General features: G+C 40.3%; 2 protein-coding genes across 2 annotated transcripts; one reads left to right on the top strand and one right to left on the bottom strand.

Annotated features, from left to right (window-relative positions):
• Positions 1-379: 379 nt before the first annotated feature.
• sycp2l (synaptonemal complex protein 2-like) lies at positions 380-14,050 on the bottom strand (the record flags this gene model as incomplete). Its single annotated transcript, XM_080855474.1, has 33 exons — positions 380-418; positions 1,763-1,814; positions 2,162-2,220; positions 3,098-3,197; positions 3,650-3,744; positions 4,154-4,260; positions 5,277-5,363; positions 5,478-5,538; positions 5,649-5,716; positions 5,811-5,910; positions 6,239-6,285; positions 6,906-7,041; positions 7,271-7,322; positions 7,665-7,696; positions 7,928-8,038; positions 8,255-8,315; positions 8,448-8,476; positions 8,587-8,614; positions 8,723-8,756; positions 8,856-8,919; positions 9,748-9,902; positions 10,444-10,504; positions 10,770-10,862; positions 10,948-10,993; positions 11,081-11,133; positions 11,268-11,410; positions 11,487-11,521; positions 12,335-12,423; positions 12,897-12,982; positions 13,100-13,124; positions 13,366-13,500; positions 13,676-13,786; positions 13,916-14,050. The coding sequence occupies 33 exons, from the start codon at positions 14,048-14,050 to the stop codon at positions 380-382; spliced, it is 2,529 nt and encodes an 842-aa protein (XP_080711600.1).
• Positions 14,051-16,489: 2,439 nt separating this feature from the next.
• gcm2 (glial cells missing transcription factor 2) lies at positions 16,490-21,167 on the top strand (the record flags this gene model as incomplete). The annotated part of the gene is made up of 5 exons (XM_080854967.1): positions 16,490-16,585; positions 16,912-17,164; positions 18,487-18,599; positions 19,220-19,345; positions 20,289-21,167. 5 exons carry the CDS (start codon positions 16,490-16,492, stop codon positions 21,165-21,167), a joined length of 1,467 nt encoding a protein of 488 aa, XP_080711093.1.
• Between the last annotated feature and the right edge of the window lie 1,764 nt (positions 21,168-22,931).

Here is a 22,931-nt window from a genome sequence, read left to right as displayed (position 1 = left end):
ACATTAAGTCGGACTTTTGGTTCTTTCCAAATGTTTTACAGTGTGCAGAGTGTTACTCACATTTCATATTTTGACATTTCATATCTATTTAAACAAACACTGATAGTTTTCCACACTGTCTTGTTATACAGTGTATGGTCAAAAAAAATGGTTGAGAATGTACCGATTGCACTTCAGTCATTAATTTGGTGGAAGATTATACACATCATGGATTGTTACAAACCAAATGTTTTACCACATTAACTCTTAAAAGTTGTGATTAATCCAAACATAAGCATACAGCCAATAAAGAAAGTTAATGTGCAAAAATTAAGCTGACCAAGGTTATTTTAAATCGTTTATATTATAATGTAAATATGTTATGGGCTATTGTAGCAGATTAGCCACTGTACTCCATATTTTCGCCTTCCTCTTCGTCCTGGAGTGAAACAGACAATATTTTAAATGTCAGAAAAACCACAAAACAATATGCACAGTATTGTTGTCAGATACACTTATTCCAGTGAACACAAATTCATATTGTCACACAGGCAGAACTGTACATCACTGGGTTCCTGGACATTCATCAGTCACTACACAGTGGGTGTAGTACGTACATGTGCTCCCATTTTGTGTGTGGTTGTGTGCTATAGCCCCGTTCTGTTGGTCTTCTCTGAAGCATTTAGTCTGGGAACATCGCATCACATCAATGACTGTAGGTCAATATTTTCCAGTACTTGATTAAGCTCTTTTGTTGCCATGGCAGCAGGCCAAGGCTCACGGCTCGCCATGATGGTTTGAACATGGTTCGTGGTTAAATCAGTTGTTGTATTTTCTCCGGCGAGTTATGTACCGCATAGGATCTCTCAGCCCTGTTTTCTAAGGATTGTAAAAGCATCTTTTTATACCGCTAACACTTTGAAATGAGATCAAATTCATTCTGACTGCACAGCTGACTTGGGCATTTTGTATGAGAAGCTCCCTTTTCAGCAGGGAACACACTGAAATGCCTCCCAAGATATTCATATAATTGTAAGAATTAATATCTAATATAATGAATATCAAGGTATAGTATCTTAATAATCCTGGTTGTGTTTTTGAGCAGGTGTGCACCATGTTACATACATCTGCGGAATTCCGGAATCATTCTCCCGCTAGATATCGTCTTAGGTCTACTAAATTGATTTGCATTGCTGAGCGTGCTGATATTTGTGTCCTTGGAGTAATCCCGTACCCTAGAGAGTACATTTTGGGAGGCCTTATGCTTGTGGCGATGTCTGGAATTGATTTCAGCTAATTTTTCAGCCTCTGCTTGGCCAGCTTCTCTGGTGTTGACACTTCTTGGGTCTGTATTGTCAGTAACCAGTATCGGATTTCAAGGCCCAACACAAAGCTAACAGCGAGGAAGCGGAAATCAGAATCTGGTTTGTCCTGGCACAAATAAACAGCAGATAAACACAAAAAATGGGAACTCTGAACAAACACGTTACCATTAATGACTTATTCTGACCAAATTGTCCTAACGGGAATGATTTTGACCTCAATTCTATTTAGTTTAAATTCATTGTCCATGGACATGAACTCAACAAAATCATTATACGCTTATTCAATAACCTCAAAAGTAAATGAGTATTTGTCCTTGAAACATGCAAATAATATCCAAACACTGTCTATGATTGTCATCTACTCTGAAGGAAGCCCTGGTTAAAGACATTTGGCAAGTGAACTATTCACCATAGTTGAGTGTGAGGTTTAGTTTCAGTTTGAGAGTGATTAGACATACTTGTGGGGAGTGTTGTGTAGTGTTGCCTCTGCATATCTCTAAGGAGTCCAGCCTGATACAGAGGAGGAGAAAAAGCAGATATTGCAATAGCCAACAGGCCAGCAACAGTCAGTTACAGTACCCGAGGAACAGAAAAGCACAACCATGTCCTGTGCCCTAGTCATTTACTTAGCTACATCTTTACAGGAAATATATATATACAAAATGATTAACAATAACAACAACGGCATCTTTGAAAAACACAGATACATGAAAATGGAAGTCATTGTATATTGTACCATGAAGAAGGGATGCCATTTTTTCCTTGACACTCCAATAATGAGGTCAAGACAAGGACATAAGAAATCTAAACCACTTTCTCTTCAAGACTATACAGAGAGGGAGGATAGAGGGCTCTACCTGCTCTGTTGACGTTCACAGAAGGATCTCACGGCCTGGTATTCCGTCTTCCAGAAGGTCTGCAATAAGAATTCACTAAGCATTGAATTTAGCTGTTTGGACAGAGTAGTGTGTCTGATCAGTGGACACAGAGAGTGCATATATTAGATCACCATTAACACTTTTCTCCCATTCATTTTACAAAAATGTTACCTAGAATACCCTTAGTTTTTCTTAATGACTAAAGGATCATGCATCATAGGAGACCGAGGAGAGCTTATTCTCCAAGTCCAATCATTATTGTACAGTATGAAATCTTATTAGGGGGAACAGCAGCATTATCACACAGGAGGGACATCATCGCACTGCACTTCATTTTGAATAGGATCGTATGCGCATTCTACTCTGTCTCCTACCGAAGTTCAGGCCATGGTCAGACATTTTCCAATCACTTTGAAGAGGCCAAAGGATTAGATTAGTAAAACCTCAAGCTGTGTGCCTGAAAGATTTCCATATCAGCAACATCAGTGGCACCAGCCTGTCCTACCAGGGTAATGATTCAGACAAGACTCAATTTCCGTCAGAGCCATTGTGAAGCAATAAGGCATCTACTGTTTTGGGGGTATACTAAACCTCTTATCTGGTGACGTGTCAATCATCCAAATCTGTTGCCACAAAGCTAGGTTTCAATTTCAACAAACTCAAGCCCCCAAAAACTGTATGAAGTACGAATTGTGGCTAGCACATACTTTGCCAACCCAATGCCCAGCCTCACCCCACCACACCACACCACAAACAAGTGATGTACACCAAGCATAGACTGTATGCGTAAAACCCATCTCTGAGGGCAGAGGAAATAACGCCACAAGTGGGTACGCTGTGTTGGGCAAGGCAAACTATTATGAGTAGAGCATAGTGTACAGTGAACTACAGTGACCCTGTGATGGAGACACACACCATGGTCTCCCTCTCGATGTTCCTGAGGGAGCGGCAGTCCTGCTCCAGACGCCCGAGTTGCTCCACCACCACCTCCTCAAACCTCTCCAGCAGCTGCAGTCTGGCCAAGCATACACATTTAACATATTAACAGCAAATACTACATATAAAACCATTTCTAGTTTTGATACGTTTTGTCTACATGCATAGGATAACACAAACTGAAGTGCAGTTCTCGCACAGCTGCAGTTGAAAGGATGTTCGCAAAGGCAACGTATATATTACTGTTTACAGTTGAAAGTGAAGGAATAAAACACCAGATCACAATGTCCTTGCCATGTGAAAAATGCATTAACTGCATAGTACAAAATGCTGGGTCACATTTTCTGAAGAAAAGAAATCCTGAGTGGGCATATTTTTATAGTGGATGCTGTGGTGACTCATCATTTTAACACAACATCAGATGTCAGGCCACATGTTTGGCCAAATGCACAATGTTTCAAAGGTCGTCTGCTGTTCTGAGGGAACTTGCATAGTTGCACATCAAGTGTTCAGTACAGCGTTAGTGCTCACCGCTGAGTTTGTACGGTCTTCAGGAGCGTCACCACCTGGTTCTGGCAGTCAGACAGCGACTGCAGAGATCTTGTCTCTATCCTCTGATGCTTCGCCTGGTGCAGAAAAAAAAAAGAAGAAAAGATTGTATAAGGCTCATTGAAAGATAACAAAGTGGTGAATATGTATTGTTATGACTTATTTTACCCACTATATGTGGACTTAGTAGTCTTAAACCGACGAAACAGACAAGTGAGCACTGAACGGGGTAGGACTTGCCCCTTTATGTGTAAAAGTTTGTGTTTGGATGGGAACATGGTAGCATAGCATAGCACAGACATGCCAGTTACTCCCATCCCTATCAGAATCACGGAAATGACAGTGAAAGAGCATCCGGAACACTTATTATAATACCCATGGGTAGCATGGGCCTATCAGTGGCACTTTATAAACCACAGTCAGAACCACAGTGCTCTGTGTGAGTGAGTATTCAGTGCGCTGAGGGTTGGGTGGGAGAATCATTACAAAGACGTGATCCAGCAGCTGAGACTTGAAGCTTCGGAAAGCAGAGATCACATCAGGACCCATGATATCTGCCTCAGAGTCCTCTTCATCTGCTGGTACAGTGTCTGCTGAAAAAAAACACAAACACACACACACACACACACACACACACACACACACACAAATAATAAAAAAATGTAAAAAGTGCTAAATCAAAGTGTGATTCATTTGAACTTGTTTCAAACAGATGGAGTCTGAGCTATACGAACACTTTGTGCTTTACAAATACAGAGGGCCTGCCCTGCACTATGTACCCCTCCCCCATTGCCCCCCCCCCCCCTTTTTTTAAACTATTGATTTAACAAAATACATATTTTTCTGAAACTTTCACTCTGTCAGTGATGACCGCGGAAACCACAGCACTACAAGGCACCTCAGGTTCTTGCCCCAGAGTAAACCCAGAGCACTGGACACTAGTGAGCGACATGCCAGTGGGCAGTTTTTGGGACAGCGTAATAAAAGGAGAGTGGGTCTGGCAGACTCATGCCAGCCTGGCACTTTGCCAAGGTGGCAAGGCTGTGAGAAATTCTAAAGGGGAATGGTGGGGTGATTCTCTCTCAAGACAATGTCAAGCTGTGGGCATTTAGTTGACGCGGCCCGGGAGTGGTGAACACTGGCATTGTCAGATGCCATGCTCAGAACTCATGATGTTGTCTCTTCGTGGATACGATGTTTGCATTCCTGTTTGGAAACTAAGTTATATTACTACATGAGAGCCTTGGAGTTAGACAATCCACTGCTAAGTTTAGTCTAAATGAGTTGGTCTGTTAATTTACTCAGCGTGATCATGGTGGACTTTAACATCCATGAATGAATCAAATTAATCAAAAAACACAAGAGTCATTTGTGGCCAGACTACAAGCATAGTCATGCCCCACAAAGTTCCCACTTGCTGCATTATTTGAGTTAAAGCATCCATGCTGGTCTTGTGATGGCTTTTTTGTACACATTAACAATGCTTCTTGTAAAATGGGAATATTTTACAGGTAGAATGCAACTCCAAAACACTGCACACTCTCGACCCCTTTTCCTCTCTGGCTCTGCATGCCTACGGTTGCATTGGTGTGCAAATTTCACAGCATACCTGCAGCTCCCTCTTGTGGTTTAGAATGGAATAGGCCTCTCGCCTGCAGGCCTACTCCTGCCTGCTCTCTCTGTGTCACTGAGGGTTCTGCACACCAAGAAAACAGACATTAAATCACTCATAAGGCTCATGAGTTACAGGAAACTCTTCCCAATAGCAGGTTCCAACTTCACTGACTTCAACCAAATACACAAATCGAACCTGGACTCTTGAGGGGCCTTTTTCTTGATTGGAAGGATGATTCCTGAACAACGTTACTCTCCTGAAGATTAAGACATCAAAGTCCAACTGGATGTTTTGCCTAACAGTGAACTACACAAAAGTGTCAGCAAGATGGCAGTATTTAAACAAAAGAACTAAGACAAGAAGTACCTTATTGGTGGGGTCACAGGGTGGAGTTTCAGGTATGGTGCTTTCAAAGACAGACTGGTCCAGGAATCCTAGGGAGATCACAATTGTTGATGCATCAACGTACACCAGTACATTTGTATTCCTGTGCTCATTGTCTCAATCTTCTTTAGATGGAGAAACTACCAGAGTCTGCAATCGTGTCTCTATGGTCTGTCCCACATTCAGAGATTTCACGAGTTACTGCTTGACTGGCGGGTGATGCTTTTGGGGTTGCTGATGAAGGCTGTAGAAGAGCACCACAAAACACCTCATGATTTGAAAGCTACAACCACAGCTTCTTATCATCACTTTCTTAGTATGCTAAATAACTACCAATAACACCTGAGATTTGGTTGGATTTGTTTACTTGAATTATATTCAGACTTGAACAGTATTAGAGCAACAATATAATATCCAGTAATTTTATTGAATCCGCTGCCAGATCCAACGCAAAATCCAGAATGCAGAAATCATTGTGTTAATAAACTCATGTTCTACTAGCTACACTTCAGGTTCCCTATGATTAGATTATTGTTTATAATAAAATAAAAGCAGACATTTCATTCCATTACCTTAGCATGTCTCTCCTCTCCACTGCTGGGGGATGACATAGGCAGGACTAAAGTGAGAAGAAAGCAAAGTCACTTGAAGGAAGACAGCTGAGCTCAAACATCATCTGAATAGTAGAGAGAAGGCTGTAGAGGACGGCACTTTATCAATTTGGGTGAACAGGTGACAAATACTGTTCAAGGCGAAAAATTAGTCTAAGATGACATTGGCTGAAGTTTTTGGAAGTTGAGTAGTTCACTCAAATTTGTTCTTGAAAAACGAGCATGGTAAGTATATCTGATTGGTGATGTCCTTGGCCAGAAGGATGTCCTTGGTCAGATATAAAAGTTCAAAGGAGGATGCACCTACAACCCCTTATGATCAATCAACCCCTTGTGCTTCCTTTCCCCCTCTGCCACACAACCCTTCCCCTTCCCCCTCGTCCCACCTTCCTGTCTCCACCCGGCCGACCTCAAGCAGATGGGTCCACCCTTATGTGCCGTGGTTCTGCTTAAGGTTTCTTCCTGCCCAACAGGGAGTTTTTCCTTGCCCCTGTGCATGCACTAAGGGGGTTTAGGCTCTGGGCTCTGTTAAGCGCCTAGAGGCAATTGTATTGTTATGGCGCTATACAAATAAAATGTAATTGAATTGAATTGAATCATCTAAGCAGAAGAGAATGCCAGTAGTTACCCTTCAGTCTACCTTTGACCTTTGGTTTCTTCCTGGTGTAGTTGTGAGTAGGTGTGCTAGTGTGGCAGGGGGTTACTCTGTCACTGGCAATGCTGTTACCCTCAAGGTCATCCCAGTTTAACCTTTCACCTCTGGCCTAAATGAGACAAGGAATGGTGATCAGAAACATTTTTCATAACCTTACTTGGTTAAACAAGCGGAAATATGATACATGGAAGATGGTTGTTTGCTAAACACAATACTGGTACTTAATCTCCATTTTATCTACCGATACGTTGATTTCGCAAAGGTAACATAACCAAGCAATGTCAGGAGGGGTGAATGTAGTTCACAATGGTTAAGTCCCCTAAAGAGCATGTGTTTACCTTCTGGGGAGCTTTCTGTACAGCCGCCGTAGCCGAGACAGTTGTACCGGCCCTGCAAATGGCAGGACGAGTTTTATCCAAAGGAATGATTTCTTGCTATATACATGTCTGGGTCAGTAGTTTATGCTGTATCAGTTAACAGGATTCCTCACTCTCTAGTGTAGCTGGAGTGGCAGACACAATCCTGTTTTGAACAGGCATGAAAACAGGTAATTTGCAATAACTGAAAAGTCTGGCTGTCAAGAGAATATTCGATGCAGTTGAATATTCAAGAGAGCCAAGTCATTACATTAGCGATAAATACAAAAAAAGCTGTCTGAGACCCAATAAGTTGAGTTGGAGAGCGTGTTTTAAACATTTATGAGGTAAACCATGTTAGGAAAAGTGTCCTTACTCATTTGAGGATCTTGCTCTTGCCCTCATCATCTGGATAACAAACAAACACATTTAAACAAGTTTACTGTTGGGTATTTGGGCTCAGTGGAATTTGGCACGGAAATGGCCAAATTGGTAAAGTTTGGGGTGGTATTTCAGAGTGGTTTTATTTTATTTCCCCTCACCCAGTCAGACAAACAAGGAGGGATGACAGCCCCAATAATCATAAAGGAAGACTTTATGATCAAATTATGTAATATCCAGTACCATGATGAAACTGACCTTATAAATCTTCAAAGCAGTCCTGAATGACACATTGCCTGGCTTTCTGACCTGTGAGCGCTTTGATAAGCGTCTTGTGGTTTCAAGATTGTGTTTTACTTCAAGATAAACCTAAGATAATTTGGTTAATGTGTTAAAGGACACATCTAGTGAGCGAGCTGAATTGCTTTCCACAAGAACAAAAGTATCACACTTATGTTTAGCACATTCCCTTTCACTGTGACAGAGAAAGACTGAGAAAAGGTATTTCCTTTACATGTGAGGCAGAAAGAGAGCGGGAGAGACACTGAAAGATGAGCGAACATTATGTAGTGTACACAATCCAACCTCCGTGTCCGGGTCATCCCGCATAATGAAGACATCCTGTGGGGGAGTGCTCTCGTCCTCTCTGGACAATGGAAATAAAAGTGACACATTTCCATCAGTCTGCATAACATGACCACATACAGTGGAGAGCTTTAAAACTTCTCTTTAGTGTTGCAAGTGTGTGAGACAGGAGAGTAAACACTGAGTCACTCACTGTTGTGGGGACGCCTCCGTCTGACTCATCTAGTCAAAGACAAGTAACCCAGTGATTCCCAAACAGCAAGCTTCTTAATAGTAATTGGTTAGTTCATTATCGTGTTTGTAAAATTAGAAAACATTAAAATGCCATATACCTCAGTGTCTTCATTTGTCATCTGTGAACTATTTAAAATAGGGGAACAGATTACTTTTTACTGTGCATGTTCGGAGACATGTACTGATGTAGATTAACATTGCCTGTAGAATTGCTTAAGTGGCATTTATGCTCACCTTGGGGACTTCTCTGCTAATGCAACAGGGGGTTCTGTATGAGACAAAATGTATTTAATGTGTTCATATATATTACAGCCACAAGGGAGAACTGAAATAAATGTCAGAGCTGACTGAACAGGAATCTACACACCTGAGGAGGAGTCTTGACCAGGAGACATGTCCAGAGGGGGTGTTCGCCTTTCTGGTGGAGAGCCCTTAAAAGATTTTATGTTTTAGCATCATCTCACTATACTGCACTGAGAAATCTACATTAGCTTTTATTTATTTTGATGCATAAACACATTATATTTAAAAAAAAAAAAAAAAAGAAGAAGAATTGGGCTGAAACAGTAATGCACTTACCTATGGGGCGCCATGTGTAACTTTTGTCATATTCAGAACGCACCCAGCACTACGAAATGCATTAATTTACTATGAAACCATACAACACTGCAATGCCTTTTGTCCACAAAATATTGAAGAGAGCACATTCTTTCGTGCACAGAACACATAACCAACGATTAAATTGGCTGCTGTACTTTTCATTTTGCGGACAAATCTTTGTGAAGAAAATAAACTAAAGGTCATTTGTAATTTGACAAAAGTAATTTGGTTCACATAATAGAGGTCTTAAGCCAACATCTATACTCCTGCAAGAAATAGACAATGCTGTGCCATAACTTTAGCATACATACCATGCTATATTACGGAAAGTATGCCTTGCACAAAAGAGATTTAGCACAATAAAATCTGTGACTCAGCAAGTTACAAAAAGAATTCCATCGCCGAAAGCAAAGACTGCTTGAACTTTTGTAGAAGGCCATATTCTGCTAAAGTACAGAAGTGGCAGTTATAGTATACATTCTGTCCATGAGAGCTGCATGAAAGTAGTTATTGCATTCATTGCTTTTGTTAATTAATGCATTTCGTGACACAAAGTGTGTTCAGAATATGACATAAGATCTGTTACCCATGCCCTCCCATATTGACCTGGGTGTCAACGTGTTCATGAGCATTTAGAGACATCTGGCTGTGCTACCCACCTTAGGCTGTGGTGCACCTCCAAAGACCTTCTGTAAGGGAGCTGCAATCTCATGGCAAGCTGAAAAGAACATTTGGACTGTCTGGCCTGCAAGCTTGCCATGGGGGACAACAGGGCTGATTGTGTGGACAGTCAGGACTTTCTTATCATTCACCACTTTAGCCACAGGGGAGAGAGAGAGGGAGAGACTATTTTATTACTGCAGTATGCCATTATAAAAAACGATATGGGGGGCAGGATTTAATAAGCCACTCACACTGTTCATGCAAGAATATTCAATTTCTAACCATATTCATTACAATTCAGAAGAAAATGCGAGTCACTGCATGTTTCTATCCGCTATGTTATGGATATTAAAACTGGACACTCATATAATTAAAGGGGGGGCTGTGGGGTCATAATGTAAGTATGCCAGGGCAATCTCCAACGGAAACACTAAATAAAATAGCAACAAACTGCTTGATTTGAAGCAAATAAACCTTCTTCCACCAACCTTAGATGAATTATACCCTGTCCAAATCAGGGGGTCAATCCACCGCTTTCCAATTAATACATTTCTTAACTTAGGAGATTTTACATGAACTTTTGCATTAAAACTTTGAATGGAAATCCTGCTAGTGACATTCACAAAAGATTCATCTGGATCAACCAAACACACACACACAGTACGGCATCATAGGTCCTGTAGCGTACTCACTTGAAAGTTCATAGAAATCAACAGAGGTCTTCATCAGGCAGATGGATCCCCAGAGAGAATTCTAGAATAAACAGAGATGGCATACAGCACAAGTTAAGGTCCCTTTAAAGTTGTTCTCATGCTTTTGCAATAGTCTTCTCAGTACCAGGACAACCGTTTGGGCTCTAATGACACAGGTGTGTTACATTTAAATGCCCAGTGAATGTTGGTTGACAAGGAATAGAAAAAATGTAATATAAAACAAGACAAAAAGAAATAATGAAAATACATAATCATTCTTTAGTAGATATGCATCTCTGTAAAATAAATGCAGATGGATGCTTTACCTCTGGATCATGTACTGAGAAGGTAATGCAGGATGAGCCGAGGTTGAAGTCGATCCAGAACTCCTTGAGGTTTGCGTCCTTAGGCTTGAAAAGCTTGTCAGATAATAAGGTGAATACCCATGAGAAAGATGCAGAGAAGCTACAGCAGCTGAAATCCACTGTGTTTTTCAACACTTACCTCAGTGCCTTCAAGAAATGCTTTTATGCAGGGAAATGTGAACACTCTGGAAAAAAGAAAAGGTTTAGGTTAGTCCTCAGTAAGAATCCTTAAAATGACTCTTTAGGTGGATGAAAATCATATTACAACATACCTTCGGTCATTTCCAAATGAGCCGTTTACTTCATTTAGAAATATCCGGCAATCCTTTAATAACAACAACAGTAATATATAATAAAATAATATAATAACAAACAGTTCACTACCAGCTAGGGCAAGCAATGTCGGCGGCCATTTTAAATCAAAATGAGCTTTGACTAACGTACATATTAGGAACTTACTGTTTCAAACTCTCCGTATTTTATGGCAATGAAGGATGAAGACAGTTTTTTGTCACCAAACCACTTATTGGCAATGTCCTCCCTGGTCTTCTTTATAGTCATGCGCGAGAGAGCCTCAGTTATAGCTACCTGAAACTCATAATCTGTAGGAGGGTGAATCGGAGCTGTAGGGCAGAAATGTAAAAGATGTTACTGAGAAGAAGAAAAAAAACATCTTACCTCCACCCTTCAACAGAACGTCAGCAAAGTATTCCCTGAAATAGAGATGACTTGTCAGTCGTGCAATATTCAACATTTGGTATGAGAAAGATTGAAAAATGATAAGAACAACATCATGAACTAAGTTATGATTCGGTTTGATGCAACATTTTCTGATTGGCTGTGTTAATTTACCAAGACAAATTGGAACATATAATTTTGTTGATGCAATATGTTTTCTGTATTTCTGAGCATAACTTTCTGGGCTATAAATTAACACCATGATTATACGTTAGTGTGGCTGGATCAGAGAACTTGCCATTATTCAAAGAGACAGTATGCAACAACTTGTGCGCTTTTTGAAACAAAGGCAGATGGTACTAGTATCATTGACAATAACTCCTTACTGCTGCTTTTTAACTGAGCAAGCAAGTACTTGCCAGCAGTCTATTAGAAAATTGTGCAACCCAGATAGTCCACAAGAGGGCAATGTTCTGCCACCACATTCCGAGTAGAAGGGAGTAGAAGGGAATAGAGGGGGGCGGGGGGGGGGGGGGGCTTTCCCTCTGCATTTGTGGCACAGAAGAAAGAAGAAGAGGTGGGCTAGATGCTGGATGGGTCATTCTAGATTTTCCTCTTCTAACACAACTTAGGCAAATTTGGGTGAGGATGACAGGGCTTTTCTGATGCATTAACAGACATGCAAGTAGGTTATAGTTCTAGACATGATCACCCTATGATCTCTCACATATGATGGGGAGATGTGTGTATTTGGAAAGCTTGTATGGAGAATTTACACAAGTCAGTGCAGAGGCTTCGATTCAGTAGTATTTTAAATAAATAAATACAATTTAAAAGGAAAGATTTACAAGAGCTGGGAAAGAGAATTGGCGTGGCACATATCTCGCCTGTCATCCTTGGAAATCCCATCCACCATTGAATTGATTGTCTGAATGGCCTGTAGAAAGAGGGAAGATAATCTTTTTGACTCTTATGTGACAGCATTGCATTGTCAACTTCTACAAAGCACCTCATCCCTGGTGCGCTGTGATCCTCTATTGTATGTATGAGGTTAGTATAGAATCAAGGGGGAAATTATAGTCCTTTGTTTGTCTGCACAGACTATAGTTTCCTGATATTTTAGATCAATTTGATAGGCTTTAGTAGAATGTGAGTGTTTTGTCACATGATATTCTTCATTACAACAAATCTCTGAATAACACTCTTTGCTAAGAAACCTCCGGAAGCAAAAAACCTAAAGCTTCTTCACAGGAAACCGTTGCTGAATAAAAAGTTCTTTAGACATGGCAAATATTCTACAGAGGATCATAAAAGGTTATTCCATGTGGGAAAATTAAAGAACATTCTTAAGATTTTCTTGTTAAAGCTATGACATTATCAGAGAAGCATCTGTGTAGTCTTTGATCCTACATCCAGGCGAAGCTTGTAGCACACCCGCTCATCTGTCACAAGAGCCCCAAAGCGCAGTATAAGAAGAGTCCTGATTGTGGCTTTGCCTGTACAAATAACAAACACAACATACAAGATACATTGTGCCATTCACTGAAGCACAAAAAAGTCAAATAAAAAAATACATTAATAAATGGATGGACAAGTAGGTGAGGGAATACAACCTTCAATTATGCTATGAGAAAGTTTCTGGAAAAGAGGATGAAAGGTTTATTTAGCACATATTTCGTAAAGAATGAGTGTTATCTAAAATTCTTACAGAAAATAACAATATATTTAATGTATTAAGTATTATATATATTTTGAATGTAGTGGATACATGTGAGTGAGGTTTGTACCATTTCAGGGGGCCTAAATAGATTAACAGATGGTCTTAGTATTTAGCTGCGAGAACAAGAAAAAAGCATTTTACAGAGCTATAACCACTTACCACAGCAATATCATAGAAAGTCTCAAGGAAAATCATCTGCTCCGGGGTCGATTGCGGAGTGATTTGTTCCACTGTCCTCTCATACCAAGTGAGCATGTAAGTAAACACAAACAACAAAGATGGAATGCTTAACAACTGTTTGTAGTGTACGCGCCAGTGGAGGCACGAGCGACAGTCTTTCCAACGCTGAGGGCGCTTGGGCGTGAAAGACGCTTTGCTTTTTTTAATTGAGCCACAGCACTATAGCCTATAGCCTACATCAATGGTTTGCAAATAATCATAAGTATGTTGACAGGATACTCATCATTACAACAACGCCCTGTTGAACAAGTGTGTGGAAGCAGTCCTCGTCTTGCTCTATTACTTTTTCAATGGCTTTGAGAATCAGGATGACATTTCTAAAATGGTTTGTATCCAGTTCCTGAAATAGAGTTTTGCAGCAGACGAAATGGTTTTCCATTAACAGATAGCCTACAACTTTTGTGACTCAAATAATTTGTCCTGGTTCATTGAATTGTGGACCAAATACATTATTATTAAACAGGCCTACCTTATCGACAACTTTGTCCAGTCGATCTGCAAATGATTTGAAGTTTTTTTCCGTGGCAAATATATCAACGATTGTTTGAACGTGATTTTTGGCGAAAGCCTGTAGGAGATTGCTCTCGAACTGGGAGAGAAACATAACAGAAGTCACGCTGGAGCTTTTGTTAAATTGAATCGAATTGCTAAATCCACGTGAAATGATATTGTCTGTGCAGCAGGCTAGTATTTTCGAATATTTCACACATAATAAACTGAATTAAAAGGGATAAGCATATGCCTACGCTCATTTTGCCAAACAGCGGCCGAATTTCTCGTTCTTGATTACGCCCGATCCGAACAGGTGCGGCTCATTAGCCTAGTTCAGTTAACGAGGGATGTCTGACGTGTATACCTCAAACACATAATTTGTATCTCAAAACATTCACGAGACGTTATGTTATGTTGTATGGTGTGTTTTCATTAACTTAGCTATTAGGCTACTAATTCTAACATTCCATCTAACAGCAAAAGTTAGTAGGCGGCTGCTAATCATGTAGGCACATTCCATATAGCCTATATATATCTATAGAGGTGTCTAACTACTGATATTTTGATATAACACCCTCTCGACACCACCCACTGGCCTATAGGTTAGTATTAGCGATTCATGAATGCAATTAAATGGGTAGCCTATAATTGGCCAACAGAAATTGTTAGCTTTAATCAAGCCCAAATATACTATGTCGTGATCCTGTCCATATTTAGCTTTTGTTTATTTAGTGTTTGATCGTTCATCAAAAATAAGAAATATTTGCAAGGCTATGGTTGACATATAATGACATGGAACTTGCAAGGAATTGCAAGCGACAGAGATGTTTGAAACAAATTCATCCCTGTCCAATGCCATTTCTGGCATCAATCAAAAGGAGTTTAATTTGGCCTCTAACGTGTGATGGCGTATTTGTATGTTACGAATTAAAATGCTTCTACCTAAAAGGGCTCATTGGCAAGACCTAATTGACATTGTTCTCAACCTAATATGAGAACACTGATATTTTGGTCTTGTTTGTGGTTACACCCCTGGTGTTTGTGTATTAAATGCGTCAGCAATCGTGTCCTTTACCAACTGAAAGGCTGACACACTCGGACCTTTATTGTATCAACACCTGTGTAGATACAATCTGTGCATTTTCAAAAAGGTACAATGATTGGAATATGTAAATAAACCTATCAGAGGAAAATAGGCTACAACTACTGTGTTTGAGTAATAATAATGTGTTTATCCGTGTAGAATTAATTATAATTGTGGTCTACATGGTTTCACTAGGCAGTTCATGCAAGGCACTTTACTGTTCTTTTCATGGGATAGGCTATCCTATAAAATGTGGGCTTTTGATAGAATAGACTGTTCTGACAAGAAAAAAACGAAGGACGTGAGGAAAGTATTGTCTACACGAAATAACTTAATTTCCAATTAAGACGTATTGTTTTGGTTTTAGTGAGTCCAGTTTTAATCCTTGCTTTTATTTCTTTTGTATTTATGTAGCCTTAACGTTAAAGACTTTCCAAAAAAGGGGAAAGGTGAAAATGAACAGCAATATGGTAAATAATTTGCGTGCGTAAATATATAGCCTATTTGATCGCCGACATTTTAAAATAAATGTAATGTTCTTCCTCAAATAGGATTTTAGGCTACTTCAACACATATCAAAGCGGTCATTTTCATACTGTGGCTGTGAACTGTGGGAAATTATTTTGCATGATTTGTCTTGTTTGTTTTGTTCACGTGCAATGCCGTTTTCATGTCAGCAGTCCACCGAGGCTTGGCGTTTACATATAACAAGTGCTGACCTCAAATGGATAACCTTATGGGCTAGTCTTGAGATTTGACAGTTCCCGTTCTAGCTGCCGTTAAGTTCTGATCATCTTTCTTTTAAGAGTTTGCATACATTTCGCTGACGCACACATAGTGAGACTCGAAATTCCAAACCGTCAGGTTTGGATATCACAGTACAGGTAATTCCCCAACTAAAATTGCACAGCACATGGAAAAAAACGACATTATAAAAACATAATTACCCTTTTTGACGCCGCTTTAGAGTCAGGTATTTGCTTGAGCTATTTTCAAGTTTTATCTGTTTAATGTAGCCCTAGATCATTTAGTAAAAACGTATGTTTACAGACGGATGTGGTTTGGGGAGGTCATGGCTTTGGATCAGGTAAACTCAGATACATGGCACTAGGCTTCAGCAGTTATGAGGTGAGTGTTAGTCCAGCCTCCTTCTTTACATACGCCAGCCAACATTCACCTGTAGTCATTGCATGCCTCCAATCTCTTGAAGCGCATCTCCATTGACGCACCGGAATTCTGGACTAACTGACTTTTTGGACACCAACGGAATTAAACGTGACCATGTTCTATAAAATTGGGTTGCTATATGGTAAAGCTGAAACTTCTTCCAATTAATGTATCCTATGTGACTTTACATCATTTTGTGGTACGGGACTTCCATGCCATACAAAGGTCCGGAATTGAACGGCACAGGGCCATATCTGAAGACGACTTAAAAGTTTAAAAAGTTTGTCAGACTCTCACACTATGTCAAAAGCGACTGATCAGTTTGACGGTTCGGACTGTGTTTGCTCTTTCGGAATGAAGTTGACATGGGACATCAACGACCCCAAGCTTCCCCAGGTGAGTTTCGCTACGATTGTGGATACTCTTACAAGGGCAACTAGAACTTACGTCCATGCGTTTCTTTCAGAAACAGTAGAATAAAACGGTAAAGAGGGTTTACAACTTTTATATATTTCCTTTACTTACTTCACAGTTCAACTGGTTTCTTTTTGAAAACTACATGCTTATCACTATAATTATCCATGTTATTTCACGCATTTTTGGTTTCAAATGTGTTTTGGTAAAGTGACTAAATCCAAATAGGCTACACTATAAGTTCGATACAGACATTGTATTGGTCCGTGTAGCCTACTTATCAGTTACACTAAATCGTGTCTCCATAGGACACGAAGCAGTTTGACGCCTTTCAAGAATGGACGGACGGGTATGTTCGTTACATCTACGGCTCCGAGGACAAGAACTCGCAACGCCACCTGAGCGGATGGGCGATGCGGAACACCAACAATCACAACTGCCAGATCCTAAAGAAATCCTGTTTGGGCGTCGTGGTGTGCGCCAGGAACTGTACGCTAAGCGATGGAGGCAAACTTACTCTTAGGCCTGCAATTTGCGACAAAGCAAGACAAAAACAGCAAAGTAAGTAGGTCTGCTATTTTTCAGTGTCATTTCTGTCAGTAGGTCTTAGTAAGTCTGTAATTTGGGAATTTTGTGGACGCATTCAATAAGGAGTTTAAACAATAGCATAGCCTACTATAACGCAAAAGTGGAAAGGCCTCCCAAACCTCCAGGGATCAGGGAATGGCCCCATTAATTGGTTTTAGGCATGTAAGCCATTTCAATCGAACTTAAAAGGCGAGAAGTGATTATCATTTAACGTCATGTTCAGCTCTTGTCCTCGAGCTCATGTGATCATCCATCGATTTTTGACACTCAGTCTCACTTTCACACACTCTCTCTCTCGCACTCTCTCTCTTTCTTATTTTCATTATGTTAGAATGAGATCATTCAAGTCCGACAAAATCTCCCTCATAAAAATAATGGTAGCCTACATTTGAGGTTTTTTGTGTGAACAAGGAAATGCTCTAATTATCTAGCCTGGAGACATACCAACGGTTTTCCTTTCCCATTCAGAATAGGTGTCTAACAATCTGCCCAGTGTGGTTAAACAAGAATGATTTAAAGGAATTTTTAACAACAAGAATTAAAATATGTTTTTATTTATAATTATTTATTTTTTATTTATAATTATTTAATAGCTTCCATTGATATAACTAGGCCTATTCTGATTTACCTATTTACTTTCTGTTAGGACGTGTAGGCTATGTCTGTTTCCCGATAAGAAAATAAAAAATAAAAATAAAATTCATTTTTTTAAAGCTTTTTTTAGCTTGTCAACGTATTATGCAGAAATGTGAACTCCATTTTTATCTGCAACCTTTGAAGGGGCATTAATGCGACCCTATGGAAGATTAAAAAAGACTTTATTGGTATTAATGTTTTGTTGAAACTTGTGCACACATCTAACTCATTATGCTAATCTTAGTGTAGACTCTCTAAACTTAAATATCTGTCCTTGACCTGATAAAGACTAATCAAAAACAATCCTAACGATGTGTGACTCCGACAGTTTGTTATGCTTTCCTTTAACACTGGTAACCAGAGACATATAGACATGGTGGTAACAGTACTACAGTGTGGGACTGTATAGGGTAGAATACATTTGAGAATTCATTGGTGTCCTTGGGAGATTTTGACATTGACACGAGCCTCTCAGTGTATTTGCCCAGCAGGAACGTAACGCAACAAGTGAGAAAAATCGTGATGATGGATTAATATAATATTGCCTGTTGTCTGTGATAATATATACTGTTGTCTGTGCTAATTAACCCCACTCAATAAGTATGGCTCTCTCTAGCTTTTCCAAAGGAGACTTATCTTTCATGCTGGTTGACTTTCAGAGAAACTTTGCCCAAATTGCAACTCAGCATTGGAGCTGGTTCCATGTAGAGGCCACAGCGGTTATCCTGTAACAAACTTCTGGAGGGTAGACGGAAAAGCCATATTTTTCCAGGTGAGACATGAGACAATGAAAATGAATTTATAGATCAGTATTTATTTTTTTAACCAAAAGAATGTGGTATAATAAAACACAATGTAACCAACCAATAAACAAAAGTATATATGTCAATACATCCAAGCACTGCAAATGTTTCATTTCATTTTACATTTAACATAAAACTGTTTTGCTGTTTATATACTGTCATTCATATAAACATTGTGATAAACATTTGTGACCTTTATTATAATCTTCCATGCAATAGTTTACAACAATGACATAAACGCAGTGTTCCTTATGAAGCATTAAGGACATTTATCAAAGATTGCAAAGTTTTAAATAATAGTTAACAGTTTAAATAGGAAACCACCCACCAGTTTCAGAAGTCTGAAAATCTTCACTGCCTGAATGCAGAGAAAAGGAGTTTCAGATCACTACACACGTCTATGGTTATATTAAACATTTTAACCCCAGCGATGTGAACCATATTGAATAGAACATTTTGGGAGCATTTCCTGTGAGTTGCTTCCATTATCCAGTCGATGCTATTATTAACCTAAGACCAAATGTGTGAAATGTGGCCTGTATGGATTTCAGTCAGTGGTTAAATCGTATTTTTTGTTTTGCTATTTCAGGCTAAAGGAGTCCATGATCACCCGCGTCCAGAGAGCAAGTCGGAGACGGAGGCACGCAGGAGTGCAGTGAAGAGGAGGATGTCTTCTCCACACTTCTCACAGAAACGGAGGCTGGTGGAGTCAGAGGTTAGTGTGTGTCTCTTTATTTCTCTCTCACACACCCACACACACACACACACACACACACACACATACACATACACACACACACACACTCACGCACACACACACACACACACACACACACACACACACACACACACACACACATGTATGCACAGTTGGACACAAAATCATTAACATGTGTGCATACAAACACATGTAGACAGAGGCATATGTTTATGAAAGATACATACGTTCACATGCATAGATACAGACTTCACAAACCCATCACACACAAAAACTAATCCACACAGTCACACACATAAACTTGCACTACATTCGGGCACAAAACATATATTTTTCTCTCCTTTATTTTCTGACCACAATGTACAATTTGCAATAAATGAATTGTAAAGAATTGAATGATATGCAACATGGTGTATCAAATGGGCTGCATTACTGAAGAACACTCTATGGTGTATACTTTTTTGCTAAAATATCTATAAGTATACATGTATTATCCCTTGCTAAATGATATGCTTATTTTCCCTTAATAACATAACATTTTAGATGAGACGAAAGAAAATCTATAACATTATCTAGTGTGCCCCCACCTGTCATGGAGCAAACTTTAGTACCAGTTTTCACCCTTGGCATAGGTCAATGGAAAGTAAATCAAAGTATGGTAATCTGTTTCTGCTACTGTAGTTCAATGTCAGCTATTCTCTGCAACATGACTTCTCTAGGACATTTTTATTTAATCATTTTAGATCTGCTAATGGATGCAGTATAGCTTACAACACCAGTTTTAAATTCCATTTTTTATTTTTTTTGGAAATCATGCAAAAAATCATACAAACTTGGATTAACACACATATGTCTCTGAAATCTATCTTTAACTTTAAAACACACAGTGTTTGTGCACAAACAGTGTCTCTGACCGCCTTTTATCTTTGTACCATTTTAGACGGGTCGTTATGACATACCCTTCAGCAACCTGCACCAGCTGCCCTGTGTGGACGGATCGGACCGCTTCAACCTCCTGGAGCCCAACTACCCCCTGCAGACGCAGCACTACCCCCCCTTCCAGAACCCGGAGCCCTACAAGTTTGCCTACGACTCCATGCCCGAGCCCCCTTCCTCCCTGCAGAAGGCAGCCAACCCTAGGCTCTACATGACGCGCCCACACTATGACTTCCCTATGCCGCCGGGCTACCGGGGCCCCAGCCCCTACACAGCCCTCTATAAGGACCCTGTCAGCCCGCCGTCGGAAACCGAAGCCAGCAAAACCGGCGCTGGCCTCACTGGGTCGACCCACAGCGCCAGCACCATAAGCAGTCACGAGCGGGGCTACGACACCTCTGCCAAACTGGGTGGCTGGAAGCAGATTTTGGGCAAGGGGGCGTACGGGGAGAGGGGCGAGTACGGGCAGCTGCCCGCCAATGCCAACCACCACTACTACAACAGTGAGTACCCGTGCAGGTACACGGGACCCGCACCGACCACACCCGCTGCCCTGCAGACCATCATCACCACCACCACCAAGGTCTCCTACCAGCCCTGCCCCAAGCCCTCCGTCGTAAAGTATGGAGAGAACCTCTACGACGTCAAGGGCATCCCCAACTGCAACATGCTGCTGGATGAAGCCGCGCCCACCCCTTACTCCGACCTGAAGATCTCTGAGGACTCGGGCGTCATCAAGTCGGCTCTATCCTACCAGGACACGCTGCCCGCAAAAATCGAGAGGGCAGAGAATTTAGACTCCTTCCGCTACGGCAGTTACTCCGCCAACAACTACCCAGAGAGGGTGAGCCACCCATTCAGGTACGACGGTGGGGAGTACTGACTTTGTGAGCTGTGGAGCAAAAGAGACAAATAGAGGAAAAGAGAAAGAAAGAGAGAGAGAGAGAGAGAGAGAGAGAGAGAGAGAGAGAGAGAGGTGTGTCAAAACAAAGACTGATGATGTAGCTGAATCCACACAAGCCAAAGAACACTTTGACATGAGCAAGTTTGGCTCCCCTTAAACAGGTCTGTAAATACTTTTTGTTATTTATGAACAGTGTCGCAGTGATATAGTGGGATTCTTTTAGTTTTTAAAATGAAATAGAAGTCTTGATATATATAGATAGTATTGATGTTTAAAAAAACAATATAAATCAGGTGTTCATTACATTTCTGTAATTTGGAAGTTGAGTTTCTTGAAAGCCAAAGCAACTCTTGTGTTGTGATGGTACAGGAGCACTGTCTATAAACAACGATTTCAAGTTTAAATGTTTGTAAAAATAAAGACATAATGACTATATTTTGTGAAGTGTGTATTTCACCTAATTCTATGAAAAGTACATAGTACATGCTATGCTAGCAGCTCATCTGACTTACACAATATATGTGTAATATTAAAGTCTTTGACTCCATTTGAAAACATGCTATTCTCCTTTCAATATTACAATACCTGAGCCAGAATCAGTGATCATCTATTCAGGTTTGTTTTTGTGACTGCAATTTAACCTTTATACAAATGCCAGTTCTACCTTTAAAATGACTGTGTACTTAAAGGATGGGTCTTTGATTCCAGCAAAATGTTGTTGCTATTTGAGGTCAACAGCTAATAAAATGTATGTTTCTTTGAGTGCACACACTGAACAGCTAGAGGACTGTGAGGAACAATTTGCTGAATTTGATAAAAAAAGTATATTGAATTAGAATCGCAGACTGTACCTTTAACTATATAAAAAAGTCTTTACTGTGTGTACATATTAGCCACTTTTGTCAAAGAGGAACATCCAAAGTGTGAGTAAACATGTTCGCTCACCCATCAGTCTTAGAAGAGGGGCTTGCCTGTGTCAAGAGGGACAAAGGTTAATCTTGGACAATTAATCGTCTGGTTTGTCATCAGGATGCTTTTAATCTGACTGTTGAAATACACCTTGACAGGTATATCCATCCATTCCACAGACAGGGAGGCTGGAGACACACACAGAGAAAAAGAGAATGAGAGTGTGAAAGCAAGTGAAAGAGTGTGTGTTAGAAAGAGAGAGAGAGAGAAAGAAAGAAAGGGGGGAAAGAGAGAGAGAGACAGGAAGAGAAGAGAGAGAGAGACATGCCAGTAATACCTGTCGCTGACAGTATCTCTCTTCACAACAACTTTGGAGGGGCAGAGGCGCCATTGCTTCCCCAAAGCTGAGCATTCACACCCATGCACACACACACACACACACTGTGTGAAGTTACAGGTAGTTTTACAATTATCTCTTCTTGTGTTTTTTAATATGCTTGACATGCCCACATGTACACCATAGAATGACTATAATTAACATTAACTCTCTGATGAACAGCAAACACACCTTGTCTCTTCCTTATTATAATTTACAGTGACTTTTCTTACTTACTTTTTTTCTCACCTACTATACTTTCACACACTCTGTCTACCTACATTCCTCAAACATATATACACAGGTACACACTCTCCCTGCGTTGTACACATAAACAGTTAAGTAAACACACACACACACACACAGAGGCAGCAGCATGAGTCAAGTTTAGCCCCTGTGGAGCCACATTGAGGGCCTGAACGCTGCTGACAGCAGACAAAGGTCTCGCCTGTCAGTCG

This window comes from Sprattus sprattus (genome assembly GCF_963457725.1).
Source record: "Sprattus sprattus genome assembly, chromosome: 17".
NCBI classification, from domain to species: domain Eukaryota; kingdom Metazoa; phylum Chordata; class Actinopteri; order Clupeiformes; family Clupeidae; genus Sprattus; species Sprattus sprattus.
Note: the sequence above shows the minus strand (reverse complement) of the source record. Positions and strands in the feature narration are given on the sequence as shown.